Raw genomic sequence first — 26312 nt, forward strand, 5'->3', positions numbered from 1 at the left:
TAAGTCATGTGTTCCAGTCCCCTAATCATTTTTGTTGCCCTTCACTGGACGCTTTCCAATTTTTCCACATCCTTCTTGTAGTTTAGGGCCCAAAACTGGACACAGTACTCCAGATAAGGCCTCACCAATGTCGACTAGAGGGGAACGATCACATCCCTTGATCTGCTGGCAATGCCCCTACTTATACATCCCAAAATGCCATTGGCCTTCTTGGCAACAAGGGACGCTGTTGACTCATATCCAGCTTCTCGTCCACTGTAACCCCTAGATCCTTTTCTGCAGAACTGCTGCCTAGCCATTCGGTCCCTAGTCCGTAGCGGTGCATGGGATTCTTCCGTCCTAAGTGCTGGACTCTGCACTTGTCCTTGTTGAACCTCATCAGATTTCTTTTGGTCCAATCCTCTAATTTGTCTAGGGCCCTCTGTATCCTATCCCTACCCTCCAGCGTATCTACCTCTCCTCCCAGTTTAGTGTCATCTGCAAACTTGCTGAGGGTGCAATCCACACCATCCTCCAGATCATTTATGAAGATATTGAACAAAACCAGCCCAAGGACCCTTCCGGCACTCCACTTGATACCGGCTATCAACTAGACATGGAGCCATTGATCACTACCCGTTGAGCCCGACAATCTAGCCAACTTTCTATCCACCTTATAGTCCACTCATCCAGCCCGTACTTCTTTAATTTGCTGGCAAGAATACTGTGGGAGACCGTGTCAAAAGCTTTGCTAAAGTCAAGGAACAACACATCCACTGCTTTCCCCTCATCCACAGAGCCAGTTATCTCATCATAGAAGGCAATTAGATTAGTCAGGCATGACTTGCCCTTGGTGAATCCATGCTGACTGTTCCTGATCACTTTCCTCTCCTCTAAGTGCTTCAGAATTGATTTCTTGAGGACCTGCTCCAAGATTTTTCCAGGGACTGAGGTGAGGCTGACTGGCCTATAGTTCCCAGGATCCTCCTTCTTCCCTTTTTTAAAGATGGGCACTATATTAGCCTTTTTCCAGTCGTCCGGGACCTCCCCCGATCGCCATGAGTTTTCAAAGATGATGGCCAATGGCTCTGCAATCACATCCGCCAACTCCTTTAGCACTCTCGGATGCAGCGCATCCGGCCCCATGGACTTGTGCTCGTCCAGCTTTTCTAAATAGTCCTGAACCACTTCTTTCTCCACAGAGGGCTGGTCACCTCCTCCCCATGCTGTGCTGCCCAGTGCAGCAGTTTGGGAGCTGACCTTGTTCGTGAAGACAGAGGCAAAAAAAGCATTGAGTACATTAGCTTTTTCCACACCCTCTGTCACTAGGTTGCCTCCCTCACTCAGTAAGGGGCCCGCACTTTCCTTTACTTTCTTCTTGTTGCTAACATACCTGAAGAAACCCTTCTTGTTACTCTTAACACCTCTTGCTAGCTGCAACTCCAGGTGTGATTTGGCCTTCCTGATTTCACTCCTGCATGCCCGAGCAATATTTTTATACTCTTCCCTGGTCATTTGTACAATCTTCCACTTCTTGTAAGCTTCTTTTTTGTGGTTAAGATCAGCAAGGATTTCACTGTTAAGCCAAGCTTGTCGCCTGCCATATTTACTATTCTTTCTACACATCGGGATGGTTTGTCCTTGTAACCTCAGTAAGGATTCTTTAAAATACAGCCAGCTCTCCTGGACTCCTTTCCAACAATGTTCTGTTGTAAAGCTTTGAAAGAACCATAACATTTTGTTCAGAGTTACAAACATTTCAGAGTTACAAACAACCTCCATTGCCAAGGGGTTCATAACTCTGAGGCTCTATTGCAACTGTCTCTTTTCTAGGGATGGGCCCAAAAGAAAATCCTGGATTTAAGTGCCTGCCCCAACTTTTGAGCAACACTAACATGCTCAAACTGAAAACCCAAGCTTTGTCAAGTGAAACTCATTTTTATTCATCTCTAAATGCATATTTTTCTCTGGTTATCACTCTCTAAAATGTTTAGGTGAGTATTATGGACTGATTGTGTAAATCACCAAACATCAGGGAACAAGATTTTCAAAAACAGGAGCCTAAACTTACTTACCTAAATAAGTGACTTGATTTTCAAAGATACTGAATATCCAGGACCTCACACTGAAGTCAATGAAAGCTATTGGGTACTTCGCACTTTTGAAACTCAGGTCAAACTTTTATGAGCCTGAGTAAGGAGTTCGAAGCCTAACTTTAGGAACCTATTTTTGAACACCGCAGCCATTATAAGCTAGCCCTATACTAGAAAGTTCATCTGAAAGACTTTTGCAAATCATCAAGAAGCCCCCATTCAGCTACTTTTCCTAACATTTGTATTTATAACTGAAATCCAGTGAAAAATACAGATACACTGGTAAATTGTTTCTCAGTAGAAGTACTGCTCTGACAAATGCCAATACCATCATAGCTTCTTTCCTGTCTTTCCTTCATCCATCTCCATCTTAATCCAAACATCTATTTAATTTAAAATATGAATTCTTTCTTGCCAACCCCATAAATCTCTTTGGAATAAAATGAAAAGAGGTTTCCTTACACCAGTTCTTAGTATTTGGCCAGCAATCCTTTCTGGCTCCTTCTCTAAGTCCCTGATAGCTGTTATGGTAAAAGCGATGAAGGAATGGACAAAACAGGTATGTCTACGAATCTCAAATATTTAAGAGGCACCCATCACTGTTGTAGCTGAACACGGAGTACAGTTAATGCACATAATTTTCTATAGTTGATTCCAAGGAGTACTGTCCTCTTCGTATCTCCTGGGTTTTGCAACTGGATTTACCATTCCATTCTCCCTCCCTCTGTCACCTCCAGTGTCTGAATGAATGGTTGGGACTATCAATATAATGTAGACACTTGGATGGATTAGCTCAATCACATGTGACACATATTGTGTCCAAAAGCAGAAGATCCTTTTCAAAGTGTAATAGGTTGAAGTGGCTCCCATTTTGTTATCAGGTCAAACAAAGATGGATTGGCAAACTGATTTGCTCAATTTCCCACAGACTGGTTACTGAGACCAAATGGGAAAAACAGAACTCTTTTTCTTTAATTTAATAGAAACAGAAGTTAACAAATACATCATGAATTTACAAACGCTCACATCAGTTATCTGTTATGTAAAGGAAATTAGGGCTACTTTGTTTCAAATGAAAGTAATTTTAGATGGAGCATTTTACTTTCCTACCAACATACATTTCAAGCATAAGTACTACTTATGCATAATGCATGTTCAAATTTATTTGAATGAACGACACTACTTTGTTTTAACTTGCTTAGATAAAATCACTTTTTGCATCCGATGAAGTGAGCTGTAGCTCACGAAAGCTTATGCTCAAATAAATTTGTTAGTCTCTAAGGTGCCACAAGTACTCCTCTTTTTTTTTAAATCTCTCATCTCGAATTTCATACTAATAATGGAATACATGATCTCTTCCACAGAAAATCACTGACAACAGACTTCAAATGTAAGTGTATGCCAACCAATATTTTGCTCAAATTTATCATCTACGGACATTCTTACTGCTAAAACATCTGATCAGAAGCTCATGGAAGTCAACAGAAGTCTTTTCTTTGACTTCAAACCGGTTTTGGATCAGGTACAAAGTGGGCTTTATTTTCAAATTGTTAATGCTTCCATTACTTTATGTATATGGTTTACCAAAACTGCGAACCCCTTACCTGTATGTCCATTCATAGCAGCAGAATACAAGGCAGAATAACCATCTTCACAGAAATAATTAATGTCCAATCCTTCTTCATTAAGCAGCATTGACAATAAAGTGACATTTCCCTGGGCAGCAGTTTGGTGAAGAAGGGTGGGCCTGCCACCCAGGGGGACAGGACCACCACTCGTTAACAAAGGGGTTAGGGAGGGAGACCAGCCTGCGAGTTAAAGCGATAGATGTTAGAGGGAAGGCACATGAATAAATTAAGGCTGTGCATTATTTCTGAGCTATTCAAATATATAAAAGAAAACCTAAACAGGTTCATCAACACTATAGGGTCTGTTATGGTTTAGCATGAGTCTTGTAATGCTATTTTTTCCCCTACATCAAAAGATAATTAAAATTACACACAGTGGTAAGAAGTTATGTTCATTGTTAACTCAAATTAATAGGATTCTATCATCATGGGTTAACACAAATAAACACTTTGGGAACATCACAAACAACTTCCACAGTCCAAAATTTCTGACATTACTACCTTAAGTTCAAAAACTAATAAAGATCTTATACAATTCTGGTTTTAGTTTAATTGTAGCTAAATTTAAAATCATTCAAAATCATAAAAATAAAAAAAAAACAGATATATTTTCATATAAGTAGGTGTTTTTTACTTTCATCTGCAAACTTGATTTTTCTTCAAAATCTTAACCTAATATATAATAATATTTAAACCTGAAAGAGTATCATAGCCAAATAAGATAGAAAAATTGGTTCAAAGTGCTTCAGTTATACTTTAAAAATAAAGAATTAACAAGGGGACAGTTCAACATAAAGATTTGCAGAAGCCCTGTAATAAACATATTTGTTGTTGAACTTTGCCTTAATATATATGTTCATTTTACTCAGCAGTAGTGTGATTTCTATTTTATTTTGAGAGAAGAGCCAATGTAGAATAAGTAGCTAGTTACATCAAAATTACTGATAAAAGTTTTCAAGTCATCCAATGAAAACGGCAATCTACAAAACAGAGCTTTAGAAATCTTAGGAGTTATCTTGTTAGACATTCCACATACTATTACTTAGCAGCTTTAGAAGAGAGTTTGTTAAATGCATGCAGTCTGCTGCATATAGTATGGAAGACTTTGTGGACTCTTCCTTGATTAAAAGACTGCAAAAGAAAATAGGAAAAAGGATTGAAAAATATAAATGTTAATATATTTGTGTGTGTGCGTACACACACTTTACACTTTGAAAATGAGAATTCACACCATTTTTCATTTTTTAATGGATTACTCTATTTGCAGCGCTTGTACGTGCACAAACACCCTCCTATATGATCCTGAAATCTGATAACATAACGAAGTACATAGTCAGATTCCCAGCTCAAACTAACAAAAATAATTAATTGGGGTTCTTTTAGAATTGTTTTCAAAATAAGGTACTTTTAGCTTGATAATTTCATAATAAAATAAATTTTACTACTGTAGTTCAGAGAGGCAGCATAACATTTATTTGCAGTACTTTCAGAAAGATAAATTAACTTATTACTCATTTTATAATTTTTTATAAATTTTATAGGCGACTATAAAAAACCACTACCATATATATCAGCAGCCATATCAATCATTTGAAGTTACATGGTATACTACTTCAAATTGAAGGCCAACTTTGAAGTTGTATGAAGATATAATCAATAGTTTTACTCTTATTTTTAAAAACAGGCTACGAAAGAGAATCTAGAGGTTTATAAAATAGGATTAATACAATTTAAATTACTTCTCATAAATTCTATACCTTGTGCTTTTTAGATTACAGAAAAATCTTCAAGAACTATTTTTTCTTTACTAACAAAAATATAAACCAAACTACACCTTTTGAGAAGTCAGAAATACTGTACATATAAAGTAGCAGTTCAGAAGTTTGTGAACATTTATTCTTACAAGGTACAAAAGTGACTGAGGAATAATGGAAAGAAAAATAAAACACAATTATGAAAGCTGTTTTTCTTTCCATTGTTTCTGCCTTGTATCATCTTGTAGGCCTGTGTTTAAACCGTTACTGTAGGTAGAAATTTTGTTTGAACTAACAAATGGTATTATCTGACTTTATTGTATTTCACTTGTGTTTTTGATACTGCTTCCTGTGGATATATCTAGTGTATCAGCATCTCCTTAGATGTTAATCCTCTTTGTCTGAACTTGCTTTTCCATTTTAGGAATTAGTCTTGTTTGTGCTGGAATGATTTCTGGACACTGGGAGGTAGGGTGAGTAGGGGGCTTAACACTTTACTGAACACATAAGGTTCACTATGCCAAGCCATTTTGAAACATTAACAACATTTCTGAGATTTCTGCTTTTGTTGAAAAGTAGCACAAGATTTTTCAGCATCATTAATAAGAATATCAGAGAAAGAATGCTTATTGTGCATTACTGTAAACGGACATCTGATACCTCTATTCTCATTTTCAGCTTCTCGAAAGGGCAAATATACTGTTGCATTCCAGTTATGAAACTCATTGTGCTAGATTAAGAATGGATGAAAAGCTTCTACTGCACAAACCAAGTAATCACATAAACGCAAATTTTAACTTCTGTTATCAACTTCTGCAAAGCAGAATAACAGATTTGTATTCATCCAGGATACTGTATAGTAGGGTTAGGAAATATCAGTAAGGTATATGGTTTCATATGCAAAAGTGAAGCATCTGTGACAGCTTGCAGGACATACAGTGATGAAGGGCAGAGGGATAGAAAAACAGCTTCTGGCATCAGCTTCAGAATGTGGAGATGGTTAATTTCAAAGCCGAGATCAATCTCTCCTCATATCCTATTTACCTTCTAAGCCAATCACATACAAAGGAAAAATCAATCAATATTGGAATGAACTGAATAAATACATACTCAAATTGAAGAGAAATGCAAAACTAAGAAGAAAAAGAAAGAAGAAATTCCAGGGGTATGGAAATCCAATTCACTATAATCATTTCAGTTTTAAACACTTATTTCTCTAGGAAGTCAAATCCATGGATATTTAGGAATCAAAACAAACTGGAAACACTACGAGTATATTTTCACTTTTTCACATACACCTTGTTCAACATATATGACAAAAGTTGGGTTTCTTTTCTCGGCTGTATTTAAAGCTGTAGGTATTGTCATGTTGATATAAAAGGACATATTACTGATGCAACTTGTAATCTCCTTTTATTCTATATCAGTGTTTGTTCTTCTTTAGAACCAAAATACTCCACCACAGAAAGTGATACTATTCCAGTGTTCTTAAAGCAAATGCTGCACTGTAAAGAAACTGACCGAAGCAGGTGAACCGATTTGCCATTAATGAAAGAAAAAATTCAATGATTAGGCTTTCTTACACTCCTCCTAACTTCACATTAAAAGGAAATTAAGTCATGGATTTACTGACCTGCCAAGAAACATCAGATTTCAATCTGACTCTAAAAATCTTTGAAATATATTAACCAATCCGGCTTACTATGTTTTTGAATACTAATAAATTCTGACTGATTTTCACCAGGACTTACTATACAATAAAATACAAACAACATTTCAGCACACTAATTTTTAAATGACAGTTAAATCTTGTTGATACAAATTAAAATATTAAACATTCTGTGCAAAAATTAAACAAATAAGGTTTAAATTAAGTTTAATGTTATTTTTAATAACTGAATCTGTGGCCATTGAGAGAGTTTGGAAACCTAAATACTATTGTTTGTTTCCAGTAGTGCCTATAACATGATAGGTGCTGTACAAACTCTAGAAAACAATCTTTGCCTCCAAGAGTTCAACCTCTAAAAAGGCAAAATAAACGAAGATGGTAAATCAGGGGGAGGGGTTTACAAAGAGACTGTCAGGTGGTTACTAACCATATATTGTAAATTAAAAGGTGTTATTTAAATCTATCCCCATATACCAAACTAACTACTATCTGTCTGTTTTGCCTTTACTAAGCATAAGCTACTTCAAAGCAGGGACCAGATCTTTCATGTTTGTACATCATCCTGCACATAAAAGCTTAGTTCTCTTAGCATATCCCAAAAATATATGAAGGCAGATTAAATTCCTCATCAAGCCCCACATTTAAGGAACAAAACACACACAAGGGGAAGTATGGTTAAAAGTCTAAAGCAAGGGGCTTCGACAAATTCTGTCACTGCAATGTTTTGCTGGGGGATCACAGGCAAGTCACTTTTCTTCTCTCTGACTCAGTTTCTAGGTCTATAAATTAGAGTTATTAGTATTTACCTACTTCTGCACATTCCAATTTATGGGATATGTTCCCATTACCACTGAGCTTTAGAAATCTTGTAGAAAGCAGTCCCAGTTACAGTCACACAAGAGCCCTCTGACCGCACCAAACTTTCAGAGCAAGTGGTCCAAACTCCTTCAGCTCCCTCCACTAAACCTCAAAGTCCTAAACTATAAAATTTGAATTACAAGGGGAAAAGGACACAAACGGTTTGTGATGAATAACCTTTCTTCTTTGAGAATTACCTCTGTATATTCCCACATATAGGAATTTGACAAGCAATACAACAAAGCAAGGATCATATCTAGATGCCACATTGACTGAAAAGTGCTCTCAAAACACAGGTTAAGAATACCATGCAGCAGGCAGACTGACAGATTTCTATGCATTATGAAGGTATGGCATCAAAACTGCCTTAGTCACAATAGAGTGATCTGGACAGCTTGATGTACCATCACCTAGTTCAGTGATTCTCAAAGCCGGTCTGCCGCTGTTCAGGGAAAGCCCCTGGCAGGCCAGACTGGTTTGTTTACATGCCGCATCCACAGGTTTGGCCGATCGTGGCTCCCACTGGCCACGGTTCACCGCTCCAGACCAATGGGGGCTGTGGGAAGGGCGGCCAGCACGTCCCTTGGCCCTTGCCGCTTCCCGCAGCCCCCACTGGCCTGGGGCGGCGAACCGCAGCCAGTGGGAGCGGCGACTGGCCGAACCTGCAGACGCAGCAGGTAAATAAACCTGTCCGGGGCTTTCCCTGAACAAGCAGCGGACCGGCTTTGAGAACCACTGACCTAGTTAACATGTAAAACAGCTCTCCATATGTAGAGCTGATAGAATTTATACAAAGATGGCTTCTGTCCTACTGTCACTGTAAAAACTACACAGATTGTAGTTAATTCCCTTAATGATTTTGTCTTATCAAATAAAAACTCAAGTTTCTACAGTATGAAGTCTAACTTCCCCTGGATTCAAATGAGGTCCGCAAAATCCTGATTTATCATCTGATTTGAGTGGCATTCAGACACAGCTATTGGTAACAACATGGGATTAGCATGCAGGACAGCTTTGTCTCCATGAAATATAGTGAAGCAAATGCCCACCGTTAAATCCTGCAGCTCGCTCACTCTTAGCAGATACGGAAGAGTGAGGAGTGGTGAATTTATGACCTGATATTTTGTGGTCTCTTGACCACCAAAGTGTAGATGGGGAAGAGAAGGTGCTCCCTCCGAGTATGCTCTCATAACCCAAGAGTTAAAGGGATGACTAGGGAAGGAAAATTGACAGGTGTTATTCCAAGAAACTATAGAAATGCCTCATACAATTGGATGCAGAATGGGAGGTCTTGAATGTCTGGGTGAACCCTGAAGCCCATACCAGATGGCACAAGGACTAACCTAGGCAGTCCTTAGAACTGTCGTCTGAGACAGGATATTTAGTCTAACGCCCTGGATTAGAGAGGGGCATTGCTACCGGATCCCATTGGTAAAGAGTAGTTGTTCCTGGGAGAGAAGCATACTAGCAGCGTTAGGGACTCACATCATCTCACAAAGGAGGAGACATCCTCAGGGACTGAAGCATAGAAAGGGCTGGAGGAGTCTTCCAGGACCGAGACTGACAGCACCAAAACCTCTGAACCATCTAAGTGCTCATCAGTGCTAATGAAAGTTCCTGTGCCTACAGTAGGGAGAGTCCATTTTTTTTGTCAAGGTCCAAATTTCTTGGTCAAGGTATAGTCAAGGTCCAGACTCCAGAAAAAATAATAAAAAATAATAATGATGACAATAATAAGTAGTAAATAAAAAGATTTCAGGGTCCTTTCAAAAGCGTCTGGTAGTCCAGATTTGGCCTGCGGTTTGCCTATTGACTACCCCCAATTTACAGGGTCCCAGCATTGACTGACTTCATTTTTGAAGAGGTCCTCTCTCCCTGTGCAGTCATGCCCTACAAAGGGGCTAATACTTGCTATTCTTGTGCTGACCTTTTCCAACGAGGGAATATTTGGAAACAAAGATGATGACTGATTCAGCAGTTGATCCAAAGGTGGATCACGGCCCTGATTCATAAGGCCTTCATCATGAGGAAAATCTGGAGCTGCTAAGATGTAAAGGTCCCCCATGCTAAGCATTAGTTAGCGAGGTAGGGAGTGAGCCTCTTTCTCAGAGAAATTCAACAGCAGGTGCATGCATCACACACTCCAGAAATACAGCAGGACACCAAACATACTGCTTAAATGTGAATTTCTCCAGGTGTGAAGAAAGGTGGTTAGGATTGCACTGCTCTTTTATAAGCGGTCATAAAATTATTTGGTGCCAGGAGAAGGGGATCAAATGGCTCCAGATAGGCACTGTTTTCTAGAAGGTTCACAAAACTCAGTGGCATTGGAGGAGTACATACCATCAGAGAGACTATACATAGGCAATTTTAAAAATTTATTCATGTTTGTAGAGCTCTAATATCCTCACGCTTACAGAAAGCCAAAAGTATTATTAAGGAATCTCCCTTTTCTGGAGTACTCCAGAATTTTCTTAGAACATCAGCTCAGAATGGCCAATCTGCTCAAAACATCAATTTTCATTCTCTTATTAAGGATACACTAAAATGAAGGCTTCCTTAAAAGGAAACTGACTTATGATCATTGTTAAAAACAAAATAATTATGAAGTAAGATAAATTCCCATACCCCTGAAACTTTGAAAAAATAATATACATGTAAATTTCCACTTTAAAAAAAGATAAACCAGTTTAGGGAAAAAGCTGTAAAAGATAAATAAAGCAAATGACATAGACCCAGAGAAAAAGACAGAGAACATTCTTAGAGGGAGATAGTTTGAAGTATATCAATCCCTTTACCTGATGCTGTTGCCAGTAGGCTGTCTGAATCACATGGTCTACAGGATGAAGCACTAACAGGATTTATGGAGGAGCTACAGGCAATGGTGGTGGGAATGATAAAGGAACTTTCTGAACATGCAGGTTGGTTCAGTCCAGGGGATTGGGAAGGCCAGGCACCCACCTGAGATGTGGCCATGGCTGGTATGGCACAGCCTGCAGATGCCATAGATATATCTATAGTTGGTTTTGGTGGCAGCTGAGGTGAGGACTTAGAAATAATTTCCTCATTTATTACCCTGATTCCTTGTGGTGAACTGGAAGGAGGTGAAATCATGGTTTTGCTGTCAAATTTTACACCTATATTAGAGGATCGACTACTATCCATAATAACTTTAAGCTGTGGGTGTGGTGGAGAAGGAGTTTGCGAAAGCCCTGGCTTTTTTGGAGGAATAGGTGGAGGATTTCCTCTGTCAATTCTTGATACATTGGGAGTCTTTAAACCCATTCTACCAACTGGGGGATAGGTGCCAACTTCCACTGAATGTGACATTCCAGGCCGCAAAGTAGCACCACCTTGAGGACTTGTAAATCTTGAAAGGACTTGGGTGACAGTATTCCGAGCTAGCTGTTTGGCAACTAGGTTGTCACGACTAGTGGGAGACACATCCCTTGACGGAGGGCTTTGAGTAGTGTTTCCATTTTGGTCTTGATCATTAGCATTAGCTTGAAATCTAAATCTAGCTGCTTGGACTCGAGGATTTAGGCCTGGATGCACAGTAGTGTTCGCAGACTGTGACTGTAAACTGTGCACAGACGAAGCTAGTGGGTAGTTCTGAGATGCAATACTTGATGCTGGCGAAACGGAGACGGCAGCATTATTTGGAAAGGGGGAAGTGTTATTTGTTAAATCTGGTGATGAGCCAGTACTTGGCCCATTTTCCTCAATTCTGTTTTGACTTGGAGTCAGAACAGGAGTTGTGGATGGGACAATCAGTTCACTACAGGAAGAGTGCCTATCAATGACTGGTTTCACAAATGCTGCATTGGAGGATATATTCGTTTTTGTACTGCCAGAAACCAAAGAGTTCACTGCCGAAGGTTTTACAGGCACAGTCAAAGGCAGCTTCCTAACATTTTCAGTGCTAATGTCTGTCGGTGTTGTATCTGTCTGACAAGCAATAGTTCTTAAAGCTGGGACTTCTGTTCCAACAGATACAGAAACAAAACCCTTATCTTTATTTCTACAAGTGAGAGAAAGGTTTGGTTTACAGTCATTTTCCTTTTTTAACTGCTCAATCATTTTTCTCATTTTCTCTCTCTCTTCTTTGAGGTCACTGGTATGTGCTTCCTCTCTGTTAAGTTTGGCACGCAGTTGCTCCCTTTCTGTGTCAAGCTCAGAGAGCTGTTTTTCCATTTGAGCTTCCATTTGTGTACTCCTTTGTTTCTCAGCTGCAAGAGAGTCCTCCAGTTCATTAGCTTTTTTTTTTTCTTCTTCAAATTTTGACATTATTTCTTCCAGTTTCTGGGCTTCCTCTACAATTTTCCCAGACAACTGTTTACATTCTTTCACTAGCATCAATACTACATGTTTATTCTTGCCACGTTCTTCTTCAAGACGAGCAGACAACTTCTTATGCTCCAGCTCAAGCATCTGTAATTGAGACTTTTCCATTTCCAACTGAAATAAAAATGTATAGGTAAATTCTCATTAACATACAAAATACAGCTTTTCAACTTGGCATGTTTTTAACATGACACTGTTCTTTCAACCTTTTAAAAAACATGCTGTATTACGTAAGCAAATTCCAGTATTCTACCATTACATGAAAGTTGAGGTACAAAATGTTGGTATATTTGCAGACTCAACCAAAAAAATCCCGAAAAAATTTTATTTGAAACCAAAATTGATTTTCTTCAGTTACTCACTCAAACGAATGAGGGGGGAAAATCATTTCAGTTTCAAAAAACACGCAAACCGAAAAAACCAAAGCAAAACTAAACGTAAGAGGATTGTGTTTAATTTCTGGGGTGTTGTGTTATCCAAAACAAAATTTTGTGATTTTTCATTTTGTTTCATTTTCATATGTTTTTCACCCTTTTTTGCCTTTTTTAAAAAATAACATAAAAACGGCCGTACTGGGTTAGACCAAAGGTCCGTCTAGCCCAGTATCCTGTCTTCAGACAGTGGCCAATGCCAAGTGCTCCAGAGGGAATGAACAGAACAGATAATCATCAAGTGATCCATCCCATTGCCCACATAAATATAGCAAATATAGCAAATTTACTATTCACTGAAAAAACATCACCTAGCTCTACTGATGGCAATACAACCTAAAACACTTCAGTATTTCCCTATCAGCCTCATATACACGTCAAACGAAAATTGCTAACTAGCACTTCCCATGCTGCAGCATCCTCTTCCTATGCTGTTTATCTGAATGACTGGCTAAAAAAAATAAAAAATTCTGCATTCTCCAAATACCCTTACAATTTCTTTAACTTGACCCTATGATCTTACTATGCAGCCTGAAAGTCTCTCCCTCTCACCCCACCATAACCACCACAAATTAAGAGGTTAACCTTACCTACTGTACATGTGCAGAAAGATCAAGAACCACTACACTTTTGAAGTGCATTTACTTGTTTAATATTTTTACCAACTCTGGGAAAATATTTACAGGCAACTAAAAGTCTAGTGCTTACAAACTTGCAAGCTTCACTCTGATTTCAGTAAGAAAGTTGTTTCCTGCTTCCATCTTACTAGAATTTTTCACTTTCCAGCAATTAACAGTTTGCTGCACAGATGGATTAAGAGCTGATCTATAGAGGGTCAGAGCAAACAGCAATATACTTAAAATGAGCTCACTTGGAATAACTACTTCACTTCAGCACTGCTGATTACTACAGAGGTAGGAAGGATTTTATGTTAAACGAGATGATAAATGACACTCATTTCAGAGTTGTAAGAAGATACTGTACAGTGAATATATTTCATGTAAACTGTAATCTGGGGAAACAGATGGCGCAGGGGATTGGTAATGGGATATGGAGCATTTCATCTGTAAGTCAGTGGGTTTTGGCCTTAGTTGCTATCAAAAGAAAGTAATTACAGTATGATGACTTTTTGAGGGAGCCTGCTGTTACCCAATGGTATCCCAGGTCCTCCTCCAGTAGAAGACTGACAGTTTCTTGGACAGCTTCTGAAATGTTTTCCTTATTTCTACATGTGTGCTCGCGCTCCCTCTCTCTCGCTCTCTCTCACTAGCCTCTATTTTGTTTCAAAGGTAATAAATACAATTTTTCTTAGGGCTGTTCAGTTAGTCCTCTACTGTTATCTAATATTTAGTGGAAACAAAACTTGCATCACATCAGGAGGGGAACAGAACAGGGAAAAGGACTGCAGGTCAGAAGTTTGATTCCACTTGCTGTCGCTCATTTTTGGAGGCTACATTTTACCCATTTGGTAAGTCCAGTTCAGATACACAACAGAGAACTCTGAAAACGGAAGGAATGTTAGGTAAATCTTTTGGAGGGATAATCGTCACGAAATGCTGGTAAAATGATAAGGCTGTCTCAACTCCCCAACATTATAATTAGTTTCAGAGTAACAGCCGTGTTAGTCTGTATTCGCAAAAAGAAAAGGAGTACTTGTGGCACCTTAGAGACTAACCAATTTATCTGAGCATAAGCTTTCGTGAGCTACAGCTCACTTCATCGGATGCGCATCCGATGAAGTGAGCTGTAGCTCACGAAAGCTTATGCTCAGATAAATTGGTTAGTCTCTAAGGTGCCACAAGTACTCCTTTTCTTATTATAATTAGTGTTCTCTTGCTTGAAAATTTTTCCTCTGCCTTGTTGGGAGGAGGAAAGAGGGAAAAAAGTGTATGCGGGGAGAGTGGGTGTATGTGATGTTGATAGGATGACCAGATAATAAGTGTGAAAAATTGGGATGGAGTGGAGAAGGGGGGGTGGTAATAGGTCCTATATAAAAACAAAGCCCTCAGTATTGGGACATCTTATCACCCTAGATGTTAACAACTGTGGTAGATGTTTTACATACAGTAAAATTTTATTGGTGTGCCTGATCATCATGAGGATGGTCAAGTTAAAACAAAGACATTATGACTAACCAAGCTCCTACATTACAAGTTTCATTTTGATCTCCCATATCAAAAGAGGTCCTCAGACTGCAGTGGCTAAAACTAAAGCTCTAGATTTACTAGTGACAGGAGCCCTATGATGATTTAACAGCAACACCCACCATCACACAACCCATCCTGCCCATCTCCATTGGCCCAAACTAGTTTGCTCTTCATTAACAAGAGAGTATTCAGTAGCAGTATAAAAAGGATAATAGGAAATCCAAAGGCACTGCTAAGTGAAGAGTAGCAGCAGCATTTGTCAATGATAGTACACCAGCAAAGATTAATTTACCGTGATTTATCAGATTGCAATTAGGACTGTCCCTGAGACTTCAGTTACAGTCAACCACAGGCAGAAAATCATGCTCCTTGTCCAGCAAAAGTCATTCCATTTGCCATTTTACCACTTAGGAATTAGCACCTTCATGTGCAAACCTCTCCAGCAACAGCTGTACTAATGTTGCTAGAGTGACTGAAAAAAGTCATTGAAAAGGTACATATGACAGAGTCTGACACTGTAGATTATTTTACAATAAGAAAATGTCTCAGTCCTCTGCAGACTACCCATATTACGTTAACCCAACTGAAGACAATAGATTACACTGAGCATTACTGCATGTTGGGAGGGAGGTTGGTTTTGTACGTTAACTGAAATAAAACTAACTTATTTTCAAGTTGTTACAGACACAGATAATAATCTAATATAGCTCAAGTTGCTAGTAACTCAGAACCCTTAAATAGGCACTTCAGAGCTCACAGATCAAATTAACATCTAGGGAAAAAGGGAAAACAGCCATCCTTTAATAATAGCTTTTATACAATGAATTCATAGATAACTAACTTGTGAATAAGCTGAAGCATGCAACATTGTCCTCATCAACATTCAAACTGTAGAATCACCAAGAACCAAGCAAGTTTTACTCAGCTAATACTGCAATACATCAGACTGTTATGCATAGGAACCAAAATGCTGAAATGAAGCATGTTTATCATAATGACTTGGCAAAGCATATGTAAATAAAGAAGAAAGTTTGGTTTCAAGTGTCATGCAACTGATCTAATTACACTGAGCTGTCAACTAGCAGCATCTATTGTCTGACACATCAAGCTAAAATTAGTTCTTAGCTTGCAGCCCAGGAATGCTCTCATCCAAGTTTCAAAAATGGTTGCTTTCGTCCTGCTTCCAAATATTGCTCTTGGCTGAAAGGACTCCACTCTTCAAAAGCCAAAGACCACTTTCTTCTCTCATTCTATTGTAAAATATCTTTATATATAAGGCTTTTATCTGAAAGGTTTGTCGTCTTCTTTGCGGGAACAGCGTTAATGAGCTGGATCAGGCCTGTCAAGCCCCTTGTTAACAGAAGTAATAGATCACTCTCTAATCCTTTTCCCTGTGAAGATATATCTTTAAAATCATACTAATGCCAGCTGACCGCATATGCAGTTGGGCTCCACCTCTGCATTATGACATTGAGGGAGAACTGGGAGATACACTTAAAGATCCCCCCCAACAAACTTTTATACAGAACAATGAATCAAGTAAGTTTAAAGGGCATCCCAAAGAATAATTTCATTAACATTCCTAGCAGATGAAATTGTGGAAAAGCAACATCACTTGCCCCATAACCTCAGCCGTGCAGAACACAATGCCATCCACAGCCTCAGAAACAACTCTGACATCATAATCAAAAAGGCTGACAAAGGAGGTGCTGTGGTCATCATGAATAGGTCAGAATATGAACAAGAGGCTGCTAGGCAGCTCTCCAACACCACTTTCTACAAGCCATTACTCTCTGATCCCACTGAGGGTTACCAAAAGAAACTACACCATCTGCTCAAGAAACTCCTTGAAAAAGCACAAGAACAAATCCGCACAGACACACCCCTAGAACTCCGACCAGGGGTATTCTATCTGCTACCCAAGATCCATAAACCTGGAAATCCTGGACACCCCATCATCTCAGGCATTGGCACCCTGACAGCAGGATTGTCTGGCTATGCAGACTGCCTCCTCAGGCCCTACGCTACCAGCACTCCCAGCTATCTTCAAGACACCACTGACTTCCTGAGGAAACTACAATCCATCGGTGACTTTCCTGAAAACACCATCCTAGCCACTGTGGATGTAGAAGCCCTCTACACCAACATTCCACACAAAGACGGACTACAAGCTGTCAGGAACAGTATCCCCGATAATGTCACGGCAAACCTGGTGGCTGACCTTTGTGACTTTGTCCTCACCCATAACTATTTCACATTTGGGGACAATGTATACCTTCAAATCAGTGGCACTGCTATAGGTACCCTCATGGCCCCACAGTATTTATGGCTGACTTAGAACAACGCTTCCTCAGCTCTCGTCCCCTAATGCCCCTACTCTACTTGCACTACATTGATGACATCTTCATCATCTGGACCCATGGAAAAGAAGCCCTTGAGGAATTCCAACATGATTTCAACAATTTCCATCCCACCATCAACCTCAGCCTGGATCAATCCACACAAGAGATCCACTTCCTGGACACTAAAGTACTAATAAGCGATGGTCACATAACCACCACCCTATACCGGAAACCTACTGACCGCTATACTTACCTCCTTGCCTCCAGCTTTCATCCAGACCACACAACATGATCCATTGTCTACAGCAAAGCTCTATGATACTTCCGCATTTGCTCCAACCCCTCAGACAGAGACAAACACCTACAAGATCTCTATCAAGCGTTCTTACAACTATAATACTCACCTGCTGAAGTGAAGAAACAGATTGACAGAGCCAGAAGAGTACCCAGAAGTTACCTACTACAGGACAGGCCCAACAAAGAAAATAACAGAACGCCACTAGCCATCACCTTCAGCCCCCAACTAAAACCTCTCCATCGCATCATCAAGGATCTACAACCTATCCTGAAGGATGACCCATCACTCTCACAGATCTTGGGAGACAGGCCAGTCCTTGCTTACAGACAGCCCCCCAACCTGAAGCAAATACTCACCAGCAGCCACACACCACACAACAAAAACACTAACCCAGGAACTTATCCTTGCAACAAAGCCCGTTGCCAACTGTGTTCACATATCTATTCAGGGGACACCATCATAGGGCCTAATCACATCAACCACACTATCAGAAGCTCGTTCACCTGCGCATCTATCAATGTGATATATGCCATCATGTGCCAGCAATGCCCCTCTGCCATGTACATTGGCCAAACTGGACAGTCTCCACGTAAAAGAATAAATGGATGCAAATCAGACGTCAAGAATTATAACATTCAAAAACCAGTCAGAGAACACTTCAATCTCTTTGGTCACTCGATTACAGACCTAAAAATGGCAATTCTTCAACAAAAAAACTTCAAAAACAGACGCCCAACGAGAGACTGCTGAATTGGAATTAATTTGCAAACTGGATACAATTAACTTACGCTTGAATAAAGACTGAGAGTGGATGTGTCATTACATAAAGTAAAACTATTTCCCCTTGTTTATTTCCCCTCCTACTGTTTTTGTAAAGTGCTGGAAATGGCCCACCTTGATTATCACTAAAAAAGGTTCCTCCCCCACCCCGGCTTTCCTGCTGGTAATAGCTCACCTTTCCTGATCACTCTTGTTACAGTCTGTATGGTAACACCCATTGTTTCATGTTCTCTGTGTACATAAAATCTCCCCACTATATTTTCCACTGTATGTATCCGATGAACTGAGCTTGAGCTCATGAAAGCTTATGCTCTAATAAATTTGTTAGTCTCTAAGGTGCCACTAGTTCTCCTTTTCTTTTTTCATCTGCTATTTGGAATTTCAAAACCAATGAGGCAATAAATCTGGCAAAAAAAGTAGAAAAAGATTTTTATAATGGCAAAAAAGTGTATTTCTCCCACTTTCTTTGTCCTCAAAGGTATCTGAATTGTGTTAGCTAAAGCTTTTTGAAAAACAAAACTGTTCTCTGGCTTAGAGCACACAAGAAAAATTTCAGCTTGACAAATGCATGAGATCTTTTAGAATGGATATGATTAGTAACCTGGATTAAACATACTGCCCCGCATGCTACCTACAATAAAGTTTTAAGACAAATATATACCTACATATAGAATTATACTATGGCTGTCAATTAATCACAGTTAACTCATGCGATTAACTAAAACAAAATTAAATTAATCACGATTAATCTCAGTTTTAATCACACTGTTAACAGAATACCAACTGAAATTTATTAAATATTTTTGGATGTTTTTCTACATTTTCAAATATATTAATTTCAATTACAACAAGAATACAAATTGTACAGTGCTCACTCTATATTATTTTTCATTACAAATATTTGCACTGTGAAAATGATGAAAGAAATAGTATTTTTCAATTCTCCTCATACAAGTACTGTAGTGCAATCTGAAGTCCTGAAAGTGCAATTTACAAATGTAGATTTTTGTTGCACTCAATTGCACTCAAAAACAAAACAATGGAAAACTTTAGAGCCTACAAGTCTACTCAGTCCTACTTCTTGTTCAGCCAATTGCTAAGACAGTCCAGTCCATGACTCCACTTCTGAAATAAAAATAGTCTCCAATACATTCTTGTTGGATAATCTGTGCCATACTGTATTATTTTCCCCAACAGATGTCTGGGTAATTGAAGTCCCCCATCACCACCAAGTCCTATACTTTGAATGATTTTGTTAGTGGTTTAAAAAAAGGATCATCCACGTCTTCTTCCTGGTTTGGTAGTCTGTAGTAGACCCCTATCATGACATCACCCTGGCTTTTTATCCCTTTTATCCTTACCCAGAGACTTTAAACAGGTCTGTCTCTTATTTCCATCTCAACCTCAATTCAAATGTATACATTTTTAATAAATAAGGAAACACCCTTTCCCCTGACTGTCCTTTCTGAGCAAGCTGTACCCTTCTATATCTGCCATCAAAGCCTGTAACACACACACACTCCTTGCAGATGTTATTGCCACCTTGAATGCAGTTTTTTGACACAAAAGAGTAAAAAGGGAAGATGCCAGGGGCTTGAATGGAGGTCCCATCAGAGCTGCTAAGAACATTCCTGCCACGCCATTGGAAAACACCGATGTTCCATGGAGGGGCAGATGAAATTCCAAAATTGCCACCAGATTCACCCTCAACAAGCTAAGTGCAATGCCCAGCAGGCGCAAGGTGGCTGTAGGGTCTTTAAATGAATGCAGAGAGTTTTATCAGTCATCTTTTCTGGAAAAATAAAGCACCTGACCATTGAAGGGCAGGTTCTCAATAGTCTGCTGTATGTCGGGTGCAATGCCAGAATTTTGGAGCCCTCAGGGTTATCGCTGAGGCCATAATTCTGGCCGATCCATCAGCCACGTCCAAAGCTGAATGCAAAGATATCTTGGCCACCAGACAGCCCTCAGCTACAAAGGCTCTGAATTCCTCCCTGGGAATTATGGTCCAAATGGGAATAAAAATCCTGTATAGAAATAAAACAGTGTTTCTCTGAAGGCTTTGCCACAGGCGGCACTGAAGCCAGTGTACTCCAAAGAAACTTTACAGCCTCTAGAAGTGCATCATTAATAGGGAGGGCCACCTCCTTGGAACAGGCAGCTGGAGAATATTCAGCAACTTTTGAGTATTCTCCTACAAGAACTCCACCTGGATGCCCAAAGTAGCAGCCACGTACTGCAGAAGGTCCTGGTAGGTCCTGAAGTCATCAGGAACTGAGGGGGAAGAAGAACCGGACACCAACACACCATCAGAAGATGATGAAGCAGCAGCTAACTGTGCCAGGGGATGGGTCCTGCCCCTGACTTGTTGAACCCAGGACGGGTTACTCCAGCAGACACCATAGATTCTCATCCAATGCCTGAGTTTGTGACAGATCATCGGTCGCAGCCACTGGAGTGCAACCTCCAAGATGAAAGAACCTCCCACGGATTTCAAAGAGGTCCCTGGGGATAAGGACAGGGCATTAGTGACACTGGTGACCAGAAGGCTCCAGGCCAGGTGTCCCATCCATATTACGGGAAGATGGCAATCTTGGTATCAGTGCTGTTCTGAAAACAGTACTCTATGCAGATCAGGCAATGGAGAGCAAGAGGAAAACCCCAACCTGGATCCCAAGGAACCCTGGGTCTCTGAGGACAAGGGTGGGGCCAGGGGTGCAAAGGGTGCAAACAGCCAGTCTGACTCATCAGCCACTCAAGAGGGGAGAGATATTGGTGCTAACAATGGAAGTGGCATAGCTGGCACCAAATACATTATAGTTGCCTCCCGTGCTGGGAGCACTGTCAGTACTGAAGTCAGCCGCAGTGCTGGTGCAGCTTACGGGGCTGAGGTGGAAGACAGGGACTGCCGCCAAAGCAACATTGATTCCAAGAAGCGCACTGGTGCCATGCCCGGTGCCGGCCTCAACTCAGCAGTCTGTGGCAGGGAAAGATCAGGCTATGATACTAACAGACCCAAAGGTTCAGTGACATTCCCAGATGGTGCCATCAAGACAGTGGATGCCATAATCCTGGCAAAGTCCTGGACTAGAGGGGAGCCCACAACCAATAGGCAGAGTAGATCCTTTGCCACTTTGCAAACTACCAGTATGCAGACAGCCGGTGCCGACATCAAGGTCCTCAGTACCAGACTCAACAGACACATCCAGATCAGAACCACAGTCAACAATACAGGCTCCTGCACATCCTTACATGGTACTGGGGAGCAGTTTGAAGGACTGATCCATTCCACATGCCGGCAATAGCACTATGCCAGTTTGTATGTACTCTTCTTAGTGGAAGAAGAGGGGTCTCCACAAGACCTGGAGTGGTCCTGATTGGTCTTCTGAGACTTCTTCCTCAGCACACTCAAGGGGAGACACCAGCCCCAGATCGGGGTTCCATCACTCACTGAGCCCAAGGACAACATCCAATCCAACGTGGGCCTCAGTGCTGAAACAGGTCCCATGGCCTGTTCGAGGAAGTGCTGCTTCAAACAAAGGTCTCTAGACACCTGAGTCCATATTGTGAAATATTGCAAATTGAACACCGCTCTTTGGTGTGACCCTCACCCAAACAGAGCAAGCACCTCAAGTGGAGATCTCCCCCACCCCATGATGGACAGCGTTTGAACCCAGGTCAGGTCACTACCAGGGTCCTGTAATGTCCCGAGTCTTGAACCCAAGCCTAGGTCACTGCAGAAGGCTACCACATCCTGGCTCTACCCAATGGCTACTGAAATCAGGTGGGCTGAGCAGCTATAGCCCCAGCCAAGGCACAACCCATGGGAACTCTGACTGCAGGATCACCCGGCTCCACCGGTTGGTATAACTATGCTATTTAAGCTAGGAGGAGGAATAGGAAATTTGCCTGAGCAACAAGGTGGTTTCCTGTTGTGGCTGAATTGGGCCCTGCTTGTGCCTGCCTCCTGCACCCAACCCTGTTCCTGCTCTCCTTATGGATCCTGCCTTACTCCCACCTTCACTCCTGTTCCCATAGTGCTCCTGCTCCGTGCTTGATCCTTGCCTCTCTCAGTCCTTATGCATCGCTGCTAATCCTCAGTGACCAGTGCTGGCTCCAATCCCAGCCTCTGACTTCTGACCCTGACTCTGGCTTGACTCTTGGCTCTGGCATCTGACTTCAGCTCTAACTCCTGGTTCTCTCTCTTCCTTGACCCCTGGCTCTACTAACTGGCAGTTGACTCTGGTGCTCACCCTTGGCTTAGCTCCCCAACCTAGACCTGAATCCTGCTCCACCCACTAGACCTGAATCCTGCTCTAACTACTAGGCCAGACTGCCTACATACTGGTCCATAACTGGTCCTAACTAAAACTAACACTAAGAAGGGTACTAACTATACAACTGTACACAAAGAGAACTCTCAGCCAGTGAGAAAGGACTGTGAGGTGAAAACCACACAGAGCTCTGACTCCAGCCTCAGGCAGTGAGAAGGAACGGGGGTAGGGGGCGGTGCCACCTCCTATAGCCAGGGGAGGGGCTATGGCCACAAGATGCGAGCGCTGCCCCTTCAGGAACTGCTAGGCAAAGTTCTCTGACTCTGATGCGCTGGTCACACACACACCTATATGAAATACATTGCTGCATCTACTTGAAGAACTGCATGTAGTATTCAGGGTATAGGTGTACCATGGATTTATATAGTGGCATAGTCTATAGAAGAACATATAGTCTAAATACACTAGAACAGGTTTGCTTGCTTAGTTATACCTAACGCAGACACAGTTTATTCTGTCAAAAAAGAGTGCTTTTTCCAATATAGCTTATACCAGTCCCCAAAGTAAAATAAACAATATAGGGAAAAGTACCTTTATGCTGGTATAAATGTGTCTACACCAGGGTTTTTGCCAGTATAAAAAAATGGCCAAAAAAACCCCTAACCCAATACACACCTTACCCAACTTTACTATAACCAGCACAAATTTCTAGTGAAGACCTGGCCTAATTTATTCAAAGGAATTCACAGAGAAGAGTACTGCAGTTCCAGACCCTTTCACTACTTAACTTTTTGAGATAAAAACATCTCTTTTATGCTATTATTATTCATTAAAATGTGGTACTACATTTCTCATTTCTAGCAATCGTTTTCCTAACGAGAAACTAATGGAAAGCCAAATGTAAATTATGCTGAAGAATAGAATTTGAAGGAAAAAAACGGTGATATTAATGGAAGATGATCTAGAAAACTTTGTGGACAAGCTTGGAATCTAATGCACCAGTAACCTCAGAAAAGGAAACTGTTAAGAGCTATGATATAGCTTAGATATGCCCTTGCTTTTTAGGGTAGCATACAGAATTTATTAAGAATGGTTTATCAGATGTTTCTTCATACACAAAGCAGAGACACTGGAGCAGAAAATTCTGTCAGAGGGTATGCCTACACTGCAATAAGTCCCACAGCTGGCCCAGGTCAGTTGGCTCAGGTTGTAGGGCTAAAAATCTGCAGTGTATACGGGCTGGAGCCTGGATTCTGAGGCCCTGTGGGAGAAGGGTCCCAGGGAATAGGCTCCAGCCCGAGCCCAAACACTTACACTGCAGTCTTATAGCCCCACAGCCCGAGCCCCATAATTCCAAGTAAGCTGACCTGAGTTAGCCACAGGTCTTTTATAACAGTGGATATGTACCCAGCGTTGCATATCAACAACACAATTTCAAAATGGAAAAGAATTCTTTTTGAGTATGACAGCAATCCTTTTTTGTTATGTTGGTTCCAAAAGAATTCTCTCTGTATTCCTAATGTTTTAAAGGATCAGAAATACGCTTTGTTTTTAAAATAGAAATTTATTTACTAATGTATTAAAAACAGAGCTGCTTGGTTTATAGTTATTCTGTCCTCATTTCACACATCAATAAATGATATCTGTACTTTATGCTGTTTAGTTAAAGCAGAAATTATGTAAAAGCAGCTATTTTAGGCTGAAACAGGGTTGGATTTAAAAAAAAAAAAACAAAAAAACAGATCTGTTCAAATGTGGTACTTTCGTTTAACCCAGCACAGCTAGTACTGCAGAGATAAATAGTTCATGGGTTTGTAAGAGTTAAATCTTATTTCATTCATACGCAATCCTTAATTCACGGAACAGCAATCTGCACATAAAATACCATCAGCAATTAGTGTTTGTACAATACTAAAGTGGATAATAATCTTAAAAAGTTAGTAGCTATGATACCTTCTTTTGTCTGTTTTCAGCAGCAGCCAATTGAGCTGACATTCTCTCTCGCATTTTTCTGCAGTGAGACATGACAGCTTCTAAAATGGAGAGGGGGTTGGTACAGATGGACTTCTTTTCTTTACCATCAGCACCTGCCTCATAGTCTCTCTGCAGAGCCAGAAATGGGTCACTAAGATTAAACCTCCCATACCGTTCCTGGATAAAAACCTCCTTCCGCCGTGCCTAAAATATAAACAGATGAACAAAAACAGTAATTAATGGATTTTTCAGAGTACATCCATACACACAACAGCTGTAAACCTAAAGGAGAAGGACAATAAATACTTACAGTTGTAAAAAATATTCTGTATGAGCACATTTATTCATAATTTATATCTAAATAGAAGTGGTCAGATATATTACACACAGAGATTTGATTTTATTTTATCAAAGTAGTGTATCATGTAAGCAAACAAAGTCTTCTCCTTTTGACTACAGAAATTTAAATTCTCTGGAATCGTTTCAGGAATACCATAGAAGGAAGAACCTATAAAGTTGCTGATTTGCAGAGAAGAAAAGAAGGGAAAAGGAAAAAAAAACCCTTTATTTCTTTACTGTAGAATGATTTTTAAAATTTCAGTTTACAAAAAAGAATGACACTCGGGGTATGTCTACATAGCAAAGAAAAACCTGCAGCTGGCCCACACCACTCCACTCTGGCTCGTGGGGCTCGGGCTGTGGTCTGTTTCACTGCTGTGTAGACTTCCAGGTTCGGGTTGGAGGGTCCCAGAGCTCTAGCTCAGTCATAGCTGAATACAATGTTGTAACAGCAGCACATAGATCTCAAACAAAACCAGAAATTTGGGTGGACTGCCTAAAAGCCAATATCCACCTCTAGTGACCTTTATCAGCTACCTTTCCCATTGAATTTGTGAAGTGAGGTTTCACAGGATTGGACATGTGGATGTGCGAAAGATGGCATGATAACAGGCAAAGGTGGGAGCCCATCCCCATCTGGAGAAGAGATGTTGAAAGATTTTGTAGCCCCACCTTATTCTGAAAAAGCTGGTATGTACAGAAATAGGCACAAAGGGTATGTCTATGCTGTGATGTGGGCAGTGTAGACATGCTTTATCACCGGGAGAGATCTCTCGACGATAAAAAACCCCACCCCGAACGAGTGGTGGTAGCTTTATCGCCGGGAGCCCGGCTCCCAGTGATAAAGTGCTGTCCATACTGGCGCTTTTCAGTGCTAAAACTTTTGTCACTCAGGGGTGTTTTTTCACACCCCTGAACGACTGAAGTTTTAGTGCTGCAAGTGGCAGTGTAGACACAGCCTAAGTTTATAAGCACAATACCACTATGAGCCACTCACTGCTAGCAGGGAAGTGAACTTAAATGAAAGAAAACCTGACATTTGTCTGATAATGTGGCTCAGGAAAAGCTTTCACTATTTCACTCAAGATCCAAAGAAGATCTCAGACACAAGGGAATGTATGGCTGGAGGTTGAAAAGCATCAGGCCTCCTAAGTATCTGAAGAGAGGTTGTAAAGATACTAGTCTGCTTGAGTGTAGTCCCTGAACGTCCAAAATATTTGTCAAATAGACCTAGTAGAAGTTAGGGTAGACTTTGAGTTAGACAGCGATAACAAAGGCAGTAGTACATATGTGAGGACAAAGGGAGCTCAGTTACAAACCTTTTCTGTTTGATACTGTGTTCCCTCCAGTGGGGATCTCTGATAAGTCAGGAAAATCAGACCATCTGCTTAGACACACCAGG

General features: G+C 40.6%; 1 protein-coding gene across 1 annotated transcript in view; it reads right to left on the reverse strand.

Annotated features, from left to right (window-relative positions):
• CTTNBP2 (cortactin binding protein 2) overlaps positions 1–26312 on the reverse strand; it is a 179738-nt gene that overhangs the window by 103512 nt on the left and 49914 nt on the right. The window contains exons 2-4 of the mRNA XM_077834357.1: positions 24551–24775; positions 10780–12439; positions 3677–3880 (exon numbers count right to left, since the gene is read on the reverse strand). Of these exons, the coding sequence (XP_077690483.1) occupies positions 3677–3880; positions 10780–12439; positions 24551–24775 (2089 nt within the window). The remainder of the gene's footprint in view (positions 1–3676; positions 3881–10779; positions 12440–24550; positions 24776–26312) is intronic.

The sequence above is a fragment of the Eretmochelys imbricata genome, chromosome 1 (genome assembly GCF_965152235.1).
Source record: "Eretmochelys imbricata isolate rEreImb1 chromosome 1, rEreImb1.hap1, whole genome shotgun sequence".
NCBI classification, from domain to species: domain Eukaryota; kingdom Metazoa; phylum Chordata; order Testudines; family Cheloniidae; genus Eretmochelys; species Eretmochelys imbricata.